We start from the raw sequence: 20224 nt of genomic DNA, 5'->3' as shown, positions 1-20224 counted from the left end.
CTCAACTCATAGGAGGAGAGACTTCCACGAGGGCAAGTGTGACCCGACAGAGGTGACTGCTGCAATCAAAATTCTGTCAAGTAGGTCTAGGAATGCATGGTATATCCGTATCCCTAGGTAATGGATTGAAGAGAGTTCATGGGCCACTTCTCCAGGTTAACTCATTGGGGTACTGCCCCATACATCAATGGGAACATGCACAATTTATACCAGCTGACACCAAGCCAGTCAGCAGTAAGGCTATAGGCGTAAGGTCAGAGGTGACATCCCTCAAGCAAACAAGGACATCATTTGAGTACAGTGAGATTACATGGGGGCTGTCTGTTAGGGGAATGCCCCACTCCTGCACTTTCCATGGCCGCCAGTGGCTCCATCGCCAGGGCAAAGTGGGGAAGTGAGAGGGGGTGGCTCCGTCTAGTGCTACATCTGACCCGGATGGGATTGGAGAGCATCCCAAAAACACGTTTGCATTGTTGGGGAGGTGTACAGTAAGCAGATTAGCTTGGTAATGTAGAATACAGTACAGGTGTCGGATACACATGGAGGTATTCCTCCCTGGAATAAACTCATTTTGATTCTTGGGGATTAATCATGGCAATATCTGCTGCACTCCCTGGGCCAGTATCATGCTCAGAATTTTGTAGTCTATATTTAATACTGCAATAGGACGAGACATCTAAGGGGGTTGTTCCTGGGTTTAATAGACATCATAGTGTGATGGAAAGGCTCAACAACTAAGTTTCAATAGAGACACTACAGTGTGGCGGAAAGGCTCACAGAACTAAGTAAAGTCTTGTATAACCGATGCAATTTGGGAGCTAGTGCGCCTTGCAAAGCTTTGTACAATTCAGCTAGAAGGCCATCTGCCCCTGGTGATTTGCCTTTGATAAAGCCATTATCGCTGCCATCATCTCCTGAACTATTAGGGGGGGTATCAAGGCCCTTCAATTACACTGGATCAAGTGTATCGGGGAGTGTCAGCTCCAAGAATATTGCCAGGTCAGCAGCTGAGGCATCCAGCAGAGATCTATAGAGATCTGTATAGTAAGAGGAAAAGTCATCATATATAGCCTGTTGTGTATGGGGGAGGCCACCAGCATGGAATGGGGTTACAGGTGGAAGTGAAGTTTCCTTAACGGTCAACCACACTAATAATCTGCCGGATCGATCCCCTTCTGAATGTATTCTGGCAGAGTATACCGAGTAATCTAAGCAATGGATGTGCTCAAGAAGTCGAGCCTCCGTTTCCCGGAGTGGACTCAAAGACGGAAGAAGCTGAAGGTCACTGGCCACTACTCTCACTTTTTTTGTTGTTTTGTTTATCTGCATCTACATCTCAAAGTAGTGCAGGTTTGACTCTGATCAGTGTTTGTAGTCACTCTCCCTGGATTGCCACCTTGAAGGCCTCTGATTCTACATGCGGAGAAGAGGCCATGCCTCCCTTGCATTTGAAGAAGTCCTGGGTTATTGGGTCTTTGAAAGTAGAGCACTGCAGTCGCCAGATCATAATTGGGGATGCTATCTTACCCTACTGCAGGCCCAGTGGAAAGGGGTTATGTTTAGAGAGTTCACCGCCCAGGTGATCACATGACGTAATAAAGGGTCAAATAGAGTGTAAGCAAACTCTATGATCTAGGCATGCATATACTTTATGCACTGGAGAGTAAAAGGAGGAGTCTGATATATAGGTTTTGACAATGCCACCTGTCTATCGAAGACCATTGTTGCAGCCGCAGCTGTAAACCTCTAGAAGCAGTGATCCTAGGGGCCGTGGGAAGTGGCGAGTGTTATCGATCTAGAATAGGTTCCAGGTTGCTGTTAAAGTCCCCTCCCAGGAGCCACAGAATGTGTGCCCATTTAGCTAAACTAATGGATAAGCTCTGTAGAAACTGGGGTTCCTCTATGTTAGGGCATACATGCTTCCTACCAGAAAGGGGTTGCCATTCAGGTGCATTTTAAGGATGACAAATCTGCCCTCTGAGTCCACATCCTGTGACTGTATTTTGACAGTGTCTGCATTTACACCCAGAAAAGGGTGCTCATAGCATATGTTGAATAGTTTGTTTTGTAAACTTGACCCCTTCACCGTTTCTGAAGTTGAGCCCCTTCAACCTGAGCAATGTGCGACTCTTGTAGAAGCGCAATCTGTATCCCTTTGCACTTCAGAAATGTATGACTGCAATAGTGTGCATTCCAGGGATATAACAGAATAGCACTTTTTAAGACCGCAATGTCATAGGATTAGGGTGAAGTTCCCTTCACATTGTTCCCATATGGAGGCCCCTGTGGCTGGAATCAGGAGGGCGGTGTTGAGAGGGGGCCTATCAAGGAGGCTGCGAAGTGTGGGTCCTAGAGCCGAGACTTACATAAACAACAAAAAAACAACAATACTGAGTTCAGTTAGACAACAGCCTGTCACCCAAACAACTTATCCAGTTCATCTTTTGGGGAGGGGTGGGGGAGAGGGGGTTGGGGAGTAAAGAGGTATCTAGGGTTTCCCATGGCTAAGTTCCTGGGAGAGTAAACTGAGTGTAAGTGGGTCACCCCTGCCCAGATCAGAGGGGACATCTGGGCCCGGGGGCAGGTGTGGTCTGTATATTAGAACTGAGTCCCAAGGACTCTATGCATGGCGTGGCTGATCAGTCTATATCATTTTGTCTGCCGTTTGGGGGGGGGGGGGTCACCTGTGGGAGGGAGTCCATATCTGGCAGGCAGGAAACTCAAGAGTTCTCTATTTCAGAAAGGATTGATGATGAGTCTTAATGCCCCCCCCCCAGGTGTCGCAAAGGGATGCCACCATGTCCAGTGCAGTCCAGCGGCCGTCTTGGACTTGCTCGGGTGACTGTGTAACTGAGGCTGATGTACATCCAGGTCAGCGTTATCGTACTCATTGGTGGCAGAGATTCCGCTGATTGGGGATTCCCATCCAGGCATCATGGCTTCCAACCAGTCCTAGGCCTCGGATGGCTCCATGAAGAAGAATGAGTTGCTGTCTGAGAAAACATTCAATTTGGAGGGAAAAAGGAGGGCATACTTAAGTCCCAGATCTCTGAATTTGCATTTGACCTCCAGAAAAGAGGCCCACCAGCACTGAACCGCCAGGGTGTGATCTGGAAAAAGGAAGGTCTGGTGGTTATTTGGAAGGGTCGAATTGGGTTAGGTAAGCTGCCCTGAGGATTGCATAGCACACCATGAAGTGTAGAAACTTGGTGACAATTGGGTGGCGCCGCGCCAGAACCTGGGGAACTCTTTCAATAGACAAAAACGAGGTGAACTCCACCTTGGGTATCAGTTTCTTAAACCACAGTTCTAGGTAATACACCACGTTGGTCCCTCACTCTCCTTGAGGAGGCCTATGAGGTGGACATTTCTACATCTGGCTCTCCTCTTCACATCCTCAGCTCATGTCCCAAGGAACCACAACCTCTCCTTGAGGTCCTATAGTTATTTTTGGAAGTCTGAGGCCAAAGGTCAGCCAGAGACCACTCCGCCAGAATAACCCACTTGGACAATTTTCTATGATGTTGTTGAAGTAGATTATTGTCCTCAGTAACTGTGTCCACCTTCATCTCAGGCGGACTCTGGAGCTCTCAATTGCAGCCAAAAATGGCATCCGGTTTACCTTGTCGCGCGGGTCCCTGGCTTCCTCTGACTGCCACAACAAAGACTTCGCTGGTGGTGTCATCATTTTAGTCAACTTTGTTCACCCTATCTCTTTGTCTGGGATTATGGTAAGGCCATCCCTGGCTCTTTTGTCCTGGTGCAGGCCCAGTATGCCAAGGATGGGTAGCCGGCGCTCCCTTCTTGATCCACCCCAGGGGAGGCGCAGGAGGATGTCCCCTGCAGCCGGTTCTATCTCCAGTAGCAGTGTTTGGTTGTTCACTAAGGCCCAGGAGGGGCAGATCAACACCCCTCAATGATGATATAGCCTTTCCCACACCACATGGCCCGCTTATACCGGTGCTAAGAGAGTGTCATCAGGCAGGGCAGCACGAGCAGCTCTGGAGAGTCAAGTGGTAGTTGCCCATGTGTGAGTGCCTGAGGTCTAGCCTCCTCTCTACCTTTGGGTGGTGCTCAGGTGAGGCTCCTCAAGGGGGAAGGAATTACAGCCTATCTGTGCCACCAGGGCTCCCTCACCTGTTGAGAAGCAGGACATCACCGGCAACTTGGGCAAGGCCCAGAAGAAATTATGGCAATTCCACAGTTCTCTCAGGCCTGAGGCCAGTCGTCAGTGTTTTCCCTTTGGGTGGCAGCCCCTCCATGCACCACCCCTAGCCTCTAGGGAGGAGTCTGCAGCAAAGACAGATGCCGTGAGGAACTGAGGTCTTTCACTTCTCCAGGCTTGGTGGACACCAGTGCACCTCCCCAGCTGGGCTCTCCATCTCTCTGTCTCTTCCCCGGAGCAGGTACCTCACTACTCAGGGCCGAGCGGTCGCTGCCACACTCCGATGGCTGGGTTCCTCACCTTTCTGCCTCCCCCGATGTGACCCTCGTGGAGACTCCATGGCCCTCCACTCACTGCCTATGAGTTCTGTAGTGACCGGCAGGGCCTCAAGATACATTTGCCATCTTCAGTGTCAACTTCCTCGTCGCCAGAGCATGCTGCCACTGCCAGCCCAACTCCGATCGGGCCAAAATGTTCCCCACACAGGAAAGCTCAGAGCTTGAAGCTCTTGTATTATGTGTCTGCCATGCTACTCAGCTTGGCCATGCCCTTAGGCAGGAAGAGAGTAAGGGGATATAACATATATAGTTTACATTAATGAATTTTTATGCCTTGTTAAGCAGGTCCCTCTGGAGTCCATCCTAGAGGGACAGAATAATAGGCCATCACATGCATAGGATACAGCCTGTCTTGGAAGCTCTGAATATGTTCTCCACAAAGTGAAAAGCAAGTAACTCACAGGCCTGCACTAAATACGGACTGACATAGTAAATGATCTAATGAAATACATGTAGGAACAACAGAGGATTGGTCCACCTAGAGTCATCAGAAGAGGGACAGCAAATCACCTTGGGCAACTCTACTAAATTTACTGTTGATCAAGCTGGAGGCCGCCCAAACAATTTTTCAAAAAAGGAATTACAAATTTGGTGGGATAACACATGTGCATGTCCTCCGAAACTCGTATGTCATGTTGCAATAAAATTATGCAACTCAATGTCTAGATCCTTAAACTCAGACCAACAACGCCAAGCCAGCCCCAAGCTCTGGTAGATCAGGTTTATCCAAGAAGAATGCATTTCATTGAAGATATATTGCTTAGTGGTAGGTGATTTGTCACGCTGTCTCAGTGATTCCACACTCTTAAGTCAGTTAGTGCGGTAGAAATAGCTGGCCAGAAGAAAACCATTCCTGCCTCTCATAGAGCTTGTGAATGTTTCCACCCTCATATAATCAGCTTCAGTTTGAAGGAAGGAAAAAATATCTCTGCAATGATGTGACGTCTGCCATTCAGTTTCAAGAAGACTGAGCAAAACTGAGGAAGGTTGTGGAAACCATTTTGTCTTTTAGGTTTATGGATAGACTCCATCACTCTACGTGATGCACTTGTCATTCCTTATATTTTATTTGCTCTAGATTTCTTCCGTTTTAAACTCTGTTGTGAGATTTCCATTCACTGGCTTTCATAGGCCCCATGTGCAATCAGGTCTGGGCATGCTCTTTCCCTTAACCACACTCTTGAGTGCTGACGACCAGCCCGGCCAAGTCAGACAAGTATGATATATATTTGCACGTTGTAAGGGTCTCCTGGAGATATCATTTCATGATGTGTATGTATTTCATAAGGGCAGGCAAATATTTAAGTGACTGAACATATATTGCACCATTATCTATTGATTGTTAGAAACACAATAAATCTACAAAAGGCCTCACTTTCAAAAGTAATCTGAAGGTCTATACCTTTCATGAACAAAACAGAGTAAGACAGAAAACCAGAAGGCCACTTTCTTCCACACACACACACTGCATCTTTCTCAGCTCAATCTAATGCTTGCATCACTCAGAGATAAATCCCAAATCAGTACATTTCTATTGGTGTGAGGTCACTCTGCAGGCAATAAAACAAAGTTAAAACAGGAAAAACAATTTATTTCTGGGTTCTCATAAAAGTTATTAAACGTACATGTTATGATGTACCTATTTATGTTTAACTATTCCAACTTTTTTTCATTTTTCATATTTTTAGCTTACAAAATGATTACTGTCACTTTATTAACATTGTGAAACATGAAGAAAGAAATTAAAAGTGCACAACTACACTTCTCTAGCATTCTTGAACTAAATTCACAAATGCAAGAAAAAAAACTGATGTAGGTAGTCCGGAGTTAGAACTTATGTAGAAATGCTGAGTTTCGGTCACATAGAATAGAATGTATTAAATCTTCATTCTATTGGCGTGCTATGAGGGTTTTTATTTTTATATAAACACTATTAAATTCAGACCGTTTTTGGTTTTTCTCTGAATATACAAGAACATTCATCATCAAATGTTCATCTCAATACTACAAATGACGAGACACAAGTCGCAAGAAACAATGAAAAATGTTAATAAAGCTGAACGAGTCCACTTTTGTTGTTTTTTTGATTTTTTTCCGTTTGTTTGCTCATATTTTTTGTCAGGATATTTGTTTTTTGGTATCGAAGTCAGGTTTTGGGCAGATACAACACGTTTGTGTGGTGTCAAAAATAAACAAGATGAAAACTACCTAAAACAAATATCAAATAAGAAAATGTAGAAGCGGCAACCCAACAAAAAAAGTTATGGTTAGTACTGCAGAAGGCAATGTTCAATCAAGTGGAGACACAGTACAAATGGGCGGGGACATTGATCTACAAACATATGGGGTCAGCATTGGTGGAGATAGCATAAATCGATTTTGTTTAAGTGTTTTTAAAATGTCTAACAACCCCTTCCCATCTCAGTGATTTATGTGATAGACAAAATGTCTCGATGTACAGCATCTTAAAAGCAGAAGACATTTTTATAAATGCACAGAACAACTGCAAATCATAACATAAACCAGTATTTGCCAGAGTTGAAATCTTTAGTGCTCTGTGTAATTAAGTTTTTCACGTGCACTCAAAAGTCACTGTGTCCACGTTGTGACCCATTTTCCATTGCACATGAATTACTCAGGTTCGGTGCCCAACGCAAGACATTTAAAACATCTTCTAGGCACCACTCCATCCCTTGGATATAGGTTTTACATGAATGTGATGATCCAGCACAGATGAAGACCACATGAAAGCAGCTTGAGTCAATCTCTTGCATGGGATCCTCTTGATTATGGAAGTTCTTATGCTCTGTGATGGCATGTACGGTATAAGAAAGTAACCGAACATTCCTAATTCTTAACCCTTTGCTCTGCTGAAGGTGATGGAATAACTACAATGTCCAAGAATCCCATTCATGCTTGGTAGCTTTATTGATGGACAGTGGTGCATCAGCGATTGTTCTCATAGGTGATACAGAGTCACAACATAACAGCCCTGCCAAGCCAGGCAGAGAATATAGTTTTAATGTTCAAAGGCGGCAACCTGGTCCCCTGAGGTGTGTCCATGTACACCCATACATTTTAAGAGCTGAAGGCTAGATTGCACAAAACAAAGCAATGGTTTTGCTGAGGTGTGCCTACAAGGTAATCTTGCCATGGGATTTGTTCAATTTTTTCCTCAACTCAAATATCCAACTTGAAAGCATCAGTCTGGAGTCTCCTTTTCTTTAGTATTTATGTCATACAAAATTATACATTTATCCTAACCAGGAAAGTGTTCACATACTTTCCAATCATATCATAAGAAAATAACATCACACTAGGATGAGGATTATTTTGGAAAACACAGTAAATCACAACGTAAAAAGATGCTGACTTGTACAGTAACCACAAAGGCATCTGCAAAGTATTCAAGTGGAAACTGAATTAACCAGAAATTGCTCAAGTGCATCCTGAAGATGGTCCAAGTCTCTCTTGATTTGCTTCACTGCAAGCGCTTGTAAATACATTACAAGATAGATGGTATACACCTGTGATACACTCTTTATCTCAAAATATGTTCCAAATGAAATATTTATGATTATGATTCAAGCAGGTTAAGTGTATACCATGCAGTGGTATACTTTTTAGTTAAATGAAGCAAATTCAAAACGTTGAGTTTTAAAATATTAATGCCTCTCTTCATCAACCTATTCAGAGAAAGAAGCAAAACAGCCATACGCTGACCTATGAAATACGTTAGATAGTCCTGTTTCTAAAAATGTTAACCTAGGTCATGCCCAGAACAGGCCTTCATTGTTAGTTTGAAAGCTGCAACCTGCTATTTTCGTTCTGATCTACAACCAAAGAAAACTTGGTCGTAAGAATTATTTCGGTAATTATGTTGTGTTCTTAATCTGACTGAAGAAGATACTTTTTTGTTCATAAGGAAAGGAATACTATTATGAAAGTACATTAATCATATATTATGTGGATCAAATTATATTACAGTTACCAAATTATTGTTTAGAAAGCAAGCCGGAACACAGAATGCTCCTTTATGAACAGAAAAAGTGCATTCGTTTAAATACATTCTAAATACATTCTATTCCAATTTAAATTATGCAAAAACATACTTATTGTATTTGGATGACTCGATAAATAACAAATGCTTATAGGTGGTTACTATGAAATTCCTTTGTTTCTTAGATCATTGCTTTGATGTTCTGAAGGGAATTCATTTTCAGAAAGTGGTGGTTTTTAAAGTCAGTTCAGATATTATTTCTGTAGCAGGTCTCAAACACTTTATACTAGTTTTGGAAGTGTTGTACGGTGCTTGAGCTTTGCCTCTCATCCTAATTCATTGTTTTGTATAACAAGAGTTTATTGACTGACTGTCAACTCTGAATGTTTCTCTAAGACCCCATTTGTTGCAATTAAAAAATATATATTTGCCTTTGTGTATCAGCTCTCTGAATTTCAAGTAATATGTTAGATATGTAACTTTTCATAGAAGATAAGGTAAACTTATTTGTTTCTGGCAGCAGTGGTTTATGGTTGTTGATATGGTTTATGTTCCACTTCACTAACCTCAAAGGATCACAGAGGATAAGGTCCATATTGTTGTGGCATCTTACCCCAGGCGATCATCTGTAAGAATTAGCAGAAAAACATTTCTCAAGATGTCGTTGGCAGTGTTCTAGACTATCCACACTCGAGCCAACATATATTTATACTGCACAATTTCTAAGCTGATTGGGAGTTAAGAAGGGAGTCCTCATTGTTCATTGCAACTACTACTTTGGAACAATCTGATTGCTAAATCAGTGACAATGGCATTTAGTCACCATCATGGGTTACCTTCCTCTCCCCCGCCCAAAAAATAGTAAACATTTGAACACACTGGATTACCTACAGTAAAGAATATGCACTTCTTTTATGTCTGGAAAACACTTTCAGATTATGGATTTCCTATATATATTGATGAATTAACATTATATATTAGTACATTTGTGAATTTTAATTCTGCTGGCAGTTAAATGTTTACTTCTTGAGTTAAGTATATTCATGGCCTATTTTTTGCAGCAAAAAAGACAGATTTCCAGTGGTATCTGATCTTTTTCACGCAGTAGTGCTGCTCCTCCTTGTATATACACTAAATATCATATTTCTTGCTTGCACCAAAAGGTCTGTTATTTTTTTTTACAGTTGATATACCACAGTTAAGCAAGTTATCAAATATAACAGTATGTTTAAAAGACAGATATTTCAGTGTAACTGTTTACCTGCGCAAATAAAAATGCTTATAGGTGCCTCAAAGCAGCCAAAGGCTGCAGAGACAATTTGGCACAAATTAGATGTTAACTGAATTCTGAGAAAATACATTTAGATATTCTAGGGATGAACTATTTATAGTGTTTTGCTACAATACCTCCTTACTAGAAAAGGGGGTTGGATTGATACCGTGCGTATGAATGTAAATTTACTTCTGTACAGAGATTCCCCACTGGTATGTTTGTGAAATGCCTTTCTTGGACATTTTCCTCAGTGTATGACATACAAACCAACAACATTATTAATTAAATATTGAAAGAAAAAGATGTATGAAGACACTGAAACTGCGCACCACTGTGGTTTACTAAAATTCAAAGGTGACTATACAAATGTAGTCGATACAACATTTAGTTGAGTACACTACCAATCTATGTCCCACTGCCTCTTGAATAAACATGTATGCTTAATTTTGACCTGCATGTTGCAAACTGATGGAAACGAGGCACTTCTGCTCAAATATGGGACATACGACTTCTCTAAAATATTGCACTGAATAATTAGAATGCCAACATAAGGTATAACACTTTTTACCATTCAATGTGGCTTCTATACTGGAAACAGACATCTATGATGGTCTGGAGTAAAAGAGAAGAGCTCTGCTGAAACTATTTTTTGTTCTTTTTAAGACAACTATTTTATAAAGACTATCCTGCGCCTTACCAAACTAGGTTTAAATCAAACACCTGCATACATAGCTGCAGTTTTAACACTGCTTGGCAGGAGCACTGTACCTTCGGCAACATAACGGTGTAAAACAAGTTTTGTTTGGCATTTTCTTTTACTTCATTTTCTTGATGATGTCACTACAAGCAAGATACCCTGAGGATGTTGCACACAATTTTCACAGCCATTCAAAAATAATTCTGTCACAAAACTCATGTCCTTTTTATCTGACATATTAGGCTGTATTCTGAAGCAGTCTTGTTTTGTCAATTTAACATCTCGCAACCCCGCTTTACATACTTTAAGTTCATACATACATACCATTGAGAAATACTGCTATTCACAAAAGTTGTCGACCCTTGTAGACACACTACCATTTCTAGTGACTTTTACCTTAACATCAAGTGATGACATCTGCATTTTCAATCTAATTGTCTTAAAAAAGAATTCCAAAAAAGTTAAAAGTTTTGACCAGTGCTGCTCCAATTACGAATAAAACTAATCTAACCAGAAGGCTTCCCATGTTCTGTGTACATACAGAAGGACCGCTCACATACCCAAGACATTTAATTTTCAGCCAGGAAACACGCAGAAACACAGTACATCGTCAGTCTGCATATGTCAATACAACAAGAGACGCCCACACAGAAATCACTATCCCCATGGCTTATAGCAATGGGCTCCCTGGTTAATCCATGGATTACTGTTGCGGGTACTGATGTGCTTTATAGGACACGGACTTGGAAGTTTATGTTGATCCATCATCAAAACTGAACCACTGGAGATTAGGACATAGTGGCCTTATAGGTTCTAGTTGTCTTGAACCAAAGGAAATCATTTATGGAAACAAACATGTTGTGGACCTAAAAGATATAAAAAAAAAATAAGAAGATCCTAAGTTAACGTGTGTCACAAGAGGTAGTATGAAATGTAAAAAAAAAAGAAAAAAAAAAAGAAACTAAATAAATGGGTTGCCGACTTCGTTTAGTGTGAATTAAACAACGAAAAGTTAAAACTCGCTCTTCAAAGGATTAGGGAGAATGCACCATTCGTTTTGCTAATTTTTGTTTTCTTTTACATTTCCAAGACTGTTGAAAATATCCATAGGTGATTGGGAGGTGGGCCTTTCTACCCACAAAATGAATTAAAAAAAAAAATGTTAAATGAATTGTCCAGATCAGTTGTAAGCACCTCAATCAAGAGGAAAGTTCTTGATGCTGTTTTTAGTTTAGTTGAAGTAATTTCACCTCTCCAAGTCTGACTTGCTTTGAGTGTTAATGAAAACTCCCTGGTTAATGTAACGGGCGCGTTGGTCAGGAGATCAGTTGGAGGTATCAGAATGGACACTTCCTGGGCCTTCTGTTGGGGAGGTCACTGATGAGGGTGTGGTTGCATCCTGCCAGCCTCCATTAGCCTAAAAAAACAACAGATATATGTCAGTGAAAATACACGTTCACACACAGCAAATCAATGTATAAAGGTCATGCAGCTATATCTTGGTAGTAAAAAAAACCTGAAAAACTGTAGGGTTGACGTTATGAACAAAGTTGCAAGAATCAATTGTTCCTCAACAATGCCTGCCATAAAAGGTGTGCTGAGAACTTTAAAATTCTTCTTCTGTTTATGACAACCTCTGCACAGTTTTTTGTGTGAGAATATTTATCTTGAGAACTTTTGTAGAATTCTACATTCATTATCTTTCTGAATAAATTATGTTTAGTAGTTTTAAACAAACACACAGGGGCATGGACACACACCTGGGCACACCATCCACCTAAACACCCACAACCTCTTATTTATTATAGAATATTAGAAATCCAGGTGTTTAGGTGTTTTCTAACGATTGTTTCCTAACAAGTGTTGGTAGTTTGTTATAAAAGCTGCAAATGTATTTATTTTTAAATGGTAAAGTGTGGGCAAAAACCAGCAATGTATTTAATAATTCAGAAAAAAGTACAGTTCTTTAACAAAGTGTTCAAACTTTTTTGAAAGACAGTACCAATGTTACTATTTAAACTTAAAAGCCAACTTTTGCACACATCCTAAAAAGAAGTTGGAACATGTAAGCAGTCATACTATGATAAACAATTACTTATGTTTATTGAGAAGGGGGGTTTTCACAAATTTAATACAGAAAAACTCATAGCTCAACACTCAGAACTCTCAATTTTAATTGTGTAAAGAAAGTGTCACAGGTCAGCATGAAAATAAGAAACTGTATGTACAAGCTCCACATTTATACAATTAGACTTCGGCACCAAAAGAACTTCTAAGAAACTGTTGGTCCTCAAACTATGCTGGTGCTGTTTAGCATAATAATTTGCACATCATTATAAAGAGGGGTAAAAATAATGTATACTATCAGTTGAACACAGCATCTAATACAGTGTATGTTGCAATAATCAAACGCATTTATAAGCACATCCGTCTTTTGAGGAAAATCCCAACAAACTCTCTTCCCAGCCTTAATGTTTAAAATGCAACTCTTAAAGAGAATTCTTGCAATATTAATGACAGTCCCAATGTTTTAGTTCCAATAATTTTGGAACATTTAACTAACAATTCCATGTTTTTACAACTATAAAAATATTTTGGCAACCAACTATGATGTCCAGAAAATATCCTAAAGTCCGTATAGCATTGCAAAATTCAGACCATTATGTCAAGCTTAAAACTAATTCTAGCATTTTAAATAAAATTCGACAAATACGAAACAGCCTTTCACATAAAAATGCCAACTTGGTTTTATTCCAAAACACTATAAATTATTATTTTAACTTTAGAGAGAACTCCTCAAGAACTTCACATTTATTTAGCCAACCAGTTCTTATAAGAAAATAAATTAACTCGTGATTGTATTCACTCACTTGGAAAGACAATGCCCCTCCATGCAAGACTCCTCTTCAGAGAAGCTGGAAAAGTTACGTGTTCTTGAATAGCAGGTGACTGCTCATTTGATACGTTTGTTCCACGTATAGGACAGGAGTGTCTAACAATAGTCCAGAAATGCTAGATCCATGCCAGATGTTTAGGACATCCAAGGAAGATAAGTTAACAATGAGTCTAAATGATAATAATGTTCCAACAGTCAGTGGTTATTCTGAACATCTGAAATGGGTCCAGATTTCTTCGGCTTAGGTAGGTCACCTCTGCCATTAAAGCTGTAACGAAAGAGCTTTCTCCAGCTCAAACTTCTATTTTCAGAGAACGACCACAAACATTTCTACTGATAAGCACAGACCATTAAACTGCATCCCCTTGACAAGTGGAAAGTGTACTTGTGAGATGTGTCCGCTTTTCTGTGCCTAATATACATCAACCTCTGAAACTGGCCTCGTACCACTGATCATCTCATCTAGGCTGCACCCAAAACAAGCATCTATCTACTCTTTCTGTTATATGTGTGCTGTTTTTCAAGACCACCCAAGAAAAGTTCCCTGTGGATTAAGTTCCAAAGAGGTCATTATCTTTACTCGTTAAATGCCTGATTTTTATATGAAAATAACACAACAATTATAATTATTTTTTAGAACCTCTTGAAGAGACCTTCCAACTTAACTAAAATGCTCTTTAATGTTACCAGATTTAAACTTGTCCCAAGTGCTTAATTTGATCTGGCAGTTGAGGTATGGCCCACATCACTCATTGTTGTGGACCAGCACGTATTTTTCACCAGACTTTGACTTAGTACAAGAAAGAGAAAAACAAAAAAAGAAGGATAGAAGGAGGATGAGAAAACAGTGACAAAGAAAGAAAGCAGGGATGGAAAGGAATCTGAAAGAATGAGATAAAGGAGCGACAAGTGTCTGGCGGTGGAGGAAAGAGCCATGATGTTGAATCAAGATTACGCTGCTTTGGTATTCAGTAATCCAAACATTTCATAGCTCTGGCCATGGGATTCCAAGTAAGCTTTCGGACCCAGAACCTACTCTTTATAAATTAAGCACTGCAGGCACCCTGCCATAAGTGGTGACAAAAACATACATTGCACCAAGAAATAGATAAGAAAACGCAAATGGATGCACTGTCATTATTATACTGAAGACAGACCCTCCTACACTCTCTGCCCATCAGAAGTAGAAGCAATTACACCAGATTATGAGATTGGACATGCTGGTCTCTATAATGAGTAACACAAGAGCCCATTCTGCATGCCAGAGACTGGCATATTCAAGTACACTTAGGACATTAATAGCAATTTACGTGCCATCACTGAAGCAGTCACAAAAGGGCTGCTGGCAGCCGTTCATTCCAAAGCCTGTTATTTGGGCAAGTCACAATCTATAATCACAACAGAAAACTTTCAGAGCCCTTATCTTTCCGTGACGCGCCCAATCTATTTCAGAGCCATAATTGCTATGTCACAAGAGAGTTTTGCTGCTCAAATGCACTGAAAATGCCACTTACAGTTTCGAGGGTCATTATAAGCCAGCGCTGGGGTGGGGAGGAGCAGGTGGAGGGAGAGATGAGGGATAAAAGGAGTAAAAAAATATTGTATAGCAGGGCTTGCAAATGGTGTCTTGGCAGAAATATCTTTTGAAGTTGCCTTCAGAGTAGAATATTTCATATATAGCAAACTGCAGCCCCAAATGTAATGTTTATATTGTACTACAGAACGGTTTATATCTTAGTACAACACAAATGTCAAACTAATTCACTCATAAATTGGATAAATTCACGACTTACAGGGCCACATTTTAGTACACCTATATACAAAGTGGTTGAATGTGTGCTTAATAATAATGCTGTGATATTCATGTGTTATCCGAAGTAGCACTCTTGGAACAAATATAATGTGTACATTATGCATTATGGTCTCATGTACAAAGAATCAATTTTGGAAAAAGTGGTTTCAAATTGAGCACTGACTTTTACCATTTTTTTATTGATTTTGAGAACCGACCTATGTAACTAATAGGTCTGTTCACAACACAAAATTGTAGTGGGTTGCAATTCCACCTCCCTCTTCAATATTTATGAGGTAGGTCGCAAATTGCGATCCACTGTCATTTACCACAATGACATGGATGGTGGTCTGCTGGGGTCAGCAGACCACCTGGTCTGTGATTGCTTTTACATAAAGCAATCTGTTTTTTTAATGTGGACGATTTTCCATAAAAGAAAATGGGATGTGTTTAAAAAACAAATGGGCAGCTATGCACTGCTTTTGAGTTGGAGGTAAAATATGCAAGTTTTGTGACCAGAGTCCATTGCAAAACATTAATACGTATAAGTAATAATAAGTATTTGGAAAGGATGCCCTAAATATGCCCCTGCCAAATACAGAATCTTTATGGTTTCCTACATTCAGTTAACCATCATAAAAACGTTTTTCGAATCGTTAATGAGTTTAGCACATTTCAGAAAGTGATTTAATGGTCACAGACATTCAGATTTACTGAATCTAGGGAGTTGCATTCGTAAAAACTCTTTGTACATGAGGCCCTAAATGTATTATGTACTACTATGTCATCACTTATTAGATTGTTTGTCAGGGGACTGATGTCATTACTCCTACCAAGTGGTCTCAGTGAGCTTTGACATCTTCAGCCAGAGTCGGCTTTTCAACAAAAAAAAAAATGTGTTTCGGAACATTTAAGATACCTAGATTTATAAAGTGTGCAATTACCAACTGAGATGTTTTGTTCCTTAAGGAACTGGAGATACAACCATTGTCAGCCTCCAGAGTAAAATTCCAGGTATGTGCTTTCCAAAAGATTGGGTGATTTACAGTTGATCGAATATGAATTGGAAGAGAATGAGAATCCCTGCTTGTCTGTCATGTTTATCTTATAATGAAAACAGTAATCAACAAGCATTGGCAAAGCCAATAGATCTCATCTATGTGACAGCTACTGGCTTCGCCAAAGTCTAATTTCCATGTTGTACAGCAGCATGGCTGTGCACCACAGCTAAAAGTAAAGCTAGAAAGAAATCTGCTATAAAGTCATAGCACTTTTTTCTAACTTTACCCCTAGCCATGCCACGCAGGCACAGCTGTACAACATAGCTAAAAGACATTGGCAAAGCCAATAGCCATCACACAGGCAAGACCAAGACCTATTGGCTTTGCCAATGCTTGTTTAATTTGCATGTGCGATGATTATTTCTGAGAAAATGACGACATTCTTCCTTTCGGTGCTAACAATCAATCATTTTAAAAGCAGAAGTAGGGAAAAGCAGTTGAAATCATCAACAGGAATGATACAATTATATTGTGTACTTATACCTATACAAAACATCATGATTTCGCTTCCGAGCATTGTGCTCGTCTCTACTCGTGTCAATGTTGTGCTTCTTTCACATACTGAGAGGACTTCCCCAGCCTAAACTCTGGAGTGTGAAGGAAATATGTCATAAACAAATCGCATGACATGAATTGCTCATGTCATTTAGGTTGCTGAGGAGTGCCTACTAAATTGTTGATTACTTGCAACAGTGTGCCTTTTGCTCAGCACCATTTGCAAGCCCCTGGAAAAGACATGTGGGGCCAGATGTAGCAAGATATGCTTTTGCGTCTCGGAAATTGCGAGTCGGTGCGACTCACAATTTCCAAGTCGCAAAAGCATATGCAGAATGGTGTCTCAGACACCAATATTAATGTTTTTTTTTTAATTAATATATATTTTTTTTAGAACAATAGTTTGTCGCAAGTGACAGTGCGCATGCACTGCCTGCAGGCTCGACCTAATGAAGTGGAAAAGCAATGCATATGAGAGGGTTGATAAAAATGAAAGAGCTCAGTTAAAAATTTGGGAACAGAAATACAAAATGTTCAATGGCAAATATCTCTATGGAAGTTTTCAAATCAGAAGGGGTGTTTGGGGGACAGCCGACCACAAGGAGGTCTGTTACCCAGGCAGATTGGGAGGGTGGTGCAGCCCAGACCTGCCAATTTATTCTTGGGCGACATTTATAACCCAATGTAGCCCCTGGTTATTTATGGGGATTAACTGGGCTCCCTGGCACCATTTTCGGTTTGGGTGACCTGGTGACTGCTGGGAGGAAGACATTTTTGGCTATTTTCCCTGCCCTACCTTTCCCATTTTGTGGTTAGTTTGAGGCCTGTGGTATTAGAAACGTTGGGTTTGTTGGGGCTCTGTTAATGAGGTAGGTGTGCAGGGGGCTCATGTATATAAATTGTCGCAGGAGACAGGTGTCAGCGGGGCCTGAAAAGTTTGGCAAGAGTTGACAGATGTTTGGTTGGTGTCGCCAGCTGGTGAAACATGGGGAAAGGGAGGGTAGGCAGGACATTCAAGGTTAATGTTAAGGGTTTGGTTGTTTAGAGGTTCATAAATGCAGTCATAGGTTTAAGGAAAATAGAAAGCTGGAACTGTTGAAATGCACTAGAATAAAAGGAGATAGTTGTGGGGTGGGCCACGTGGGTGGGACTGTAGGGGAGTGGGTGGGAGATAGTTAGCTGATTTGATGTTTAGCCAGGTTCTAGTTTTTTAAGGCAGGAAGGAGGGGTGGGATTCGGCAACTAATAGTAACAATTCACTTTCAATGCATGTGTACCTTCTCTGTGCTTTTACAAATTACATACATGTACTTCACTAAGTTTAAGACATTCATGAAGTCTTGTTGGTGGCCTCGATGAGAAATCTTGATATCCGCCATTCTGTAAATTAAAGGCTTACATGACTTAATATTTAAATATACAAGATATATGTAGTGGGGAAGTTGGGACAAGTGGCCAGGAGGCTTTATCATCACATTTTATTGTTGTCTAGCAAACTTAAGATACAGTATACAAACCATTAAAATCGCACACATCAGAAATCAATTTTTTTCTAAAATTAACATTAATATTTATAAATAGGTAAGAACCACCTGAAATAGGGGATCAAGAAAAAATATAAAGACATTTGCAATACTATAGAAAATAGGCAAAGGTTCTTGTCTTATGTCAGCTTCATTCAAGTTTCTAGGATGTTTAGAGTCGTCCCTGGCAGCCAAAATGGGAGAAAGGTCATGTATTCCCTTATATGGGACATTAATTAAATACCGGTGTCAGGGTGGGAGGAGGGCCTCACTGCGAATAAAAGTGTGAAGGGCACAGAGGGCAGGATCGTGACAAGTACCATTGTACTAGGACACGTGCAACTCCATAATCTTTCAAGATAAAGTGTTAAGTATCATCAAACACATTCTGAGATACTGAGAAAACTTAACTTAAGATAAAATTGTTGCTGGCAGAATGAAAATATATGCGAGAAGAAAGACAAACGTATATTGAAGAAGAATGTCACCATTATTATCTAAAGCAATTAAGATAAGATGAGATACTGAAGGATGTTACTTCTGAGATTTCCCACCTTTGTGGCAGAGCTAAGGAATAGGGGTGTGTGAGGCTATGGCTTTTTGCCTTCTGCATCTATAGGAATCTCAAACCCTTTCAACAGGTTGGGAAAGGTACTCTGTCAGACGGAAACACAATCTTCCAAGCATATAAAACATTCTTCAGCTGTGATGAGACTATCCACAATCTAGAACAGAGAGACTGTGGGGATTTTTCTAAAGTCAAGACCAGTCCCTTGCAAGATTGTCCCTGATGGCTGGGAATAAGATATATACCTAGCAAGGACAGAAAAAAGATTTTGCTGGTCTCCTCGATGACATTGTTAGAGATATGACGACTATTACTTATGTATAATCTTGTGTGATGTTTCCTCAACCACAAATTCCAGATGTCTTAGGAACCCTTCATAGAGTTCACATATATGGAACTCTCAAACTACTATGTAAAGGAAATCACAGATGCTTATGCATCATTATACATGAATACGACATCAATATCAAAAAGCATTGGCAAAACCAAATGGTCTTGCATTGACTGCACAAAATTTACCTTTGTAAATGCTTGTTTTATTTTGTCACAGTTTTTCATTATTGTTTGAGGAACTGCTGGGCCCTCGCCAAAAGAAAACATTGTCTATAAGCAAAAATATTCTTGATCTTAAAAAGCACACATTGCCGTAGAAGCCAGTGGCATAAAAGGAAATTGCTTTGTATGTGAAGGAGCAGTATGCCATCACTCACAATGAAGTTAGCCAGTGGTTGGGCAGTATACTTTAGTGGGTGGATGAAAAATATGAATGCCACAACAACACACCAATTTATTAAAAGAGTACTGGATGAAAGTACCTATAATTATAAAATATATGTAAATATAAATTTAGTAAGATCAAAAGGTTGAGGCTAACATCAGAGCTAACAATTTTGTGGTTTACACAGTTGAGTCAGTTCAGTTCGATGTCTGTGCCTATTACTGTGAAGATATTAGTAGATATTTTTCTGTTTTATGGCTAGGTACAACTGATTTCTGGTAGAAGAAAGAAGCACACATTAAGTTGTTCTTGGTTAATTATTATTACCACTGCGCGCTTACATCTTTCTTCTGTTTTTCAAAAATGCACTCTGTACCTGTGAAAATCTTATAGGAAATGGGAATCTGTGAACGTATATTGTGTTCTTTAAACACTGCCTTCTGAATCTTTCATCCTTAAAATATATATTTTTTTCTGGGGTGAAAAGAAAAATTAACAGCGGTCAAAATGTGCAATACTTATTATAAAATGGAGACACGGACCAAATATTTGCCAGTTATTCCTTAAGTAGGCAGACATTTTAATTCACACACTTTTCTAACGATTTACACAACTCGGCGAAAGGGGAGAGTACAAACAAAAAAATACTGTCTGCCATGTTAGATACTGATGCAAAGCGATAGGTGCTGTATGGATTT

At 40.1% G+C, this 20224-nt stretch overlaps 1 protein-coding gene across 6 annotated transcripts in view; it reads right to left on the bottom strand.

Annotated features, from left to right (window-relative positions):
- Positions 1-6077: 6077 nt before the first annotated feature.
- Positions 6078-20224, bottom strand: part of PBX1 (PBX homeobox 1) — a 385571-nt gene continuing 371424 nt past the window's right edge. For all 6 annotated transcript variants that reach the window (XM_069231494.1, XM_069231492.1, XM_069231493.1 and 3 more), the window contains one exon: positions 6078-11890. In XM_069231494.1, coding sequence (XP_069087595.1) covers positions 11798-11890 — 93 coding nt within the window. In that variant the 3' untranslated portion in view covers positions 6078-11797. The remainder of the gene's footprint in view (positions 11891-20224) is intronic.

Source organism: Pleurodeles waltl, chromosome 4_2 (genome assembly GCF_031143425.1).
Source record: "Pleurodeles waltl isolate 20211129_DDA chromosome 4_2, aPleWal1.hap1.20221129, whole genome shotgun sequence".
Classification (NCBI taxonomy): domain Eukaryota; kingdom Metazoa; phylum Chordata; class Amphibia; order Caudata; family Salamandridae; genus Pleurodeles; species Pleurodeles waltl.
Note: the sequence above shows the minus strand (reverse complement) of the source record. Positions and strands in the feature narration are given on the sequence as shown.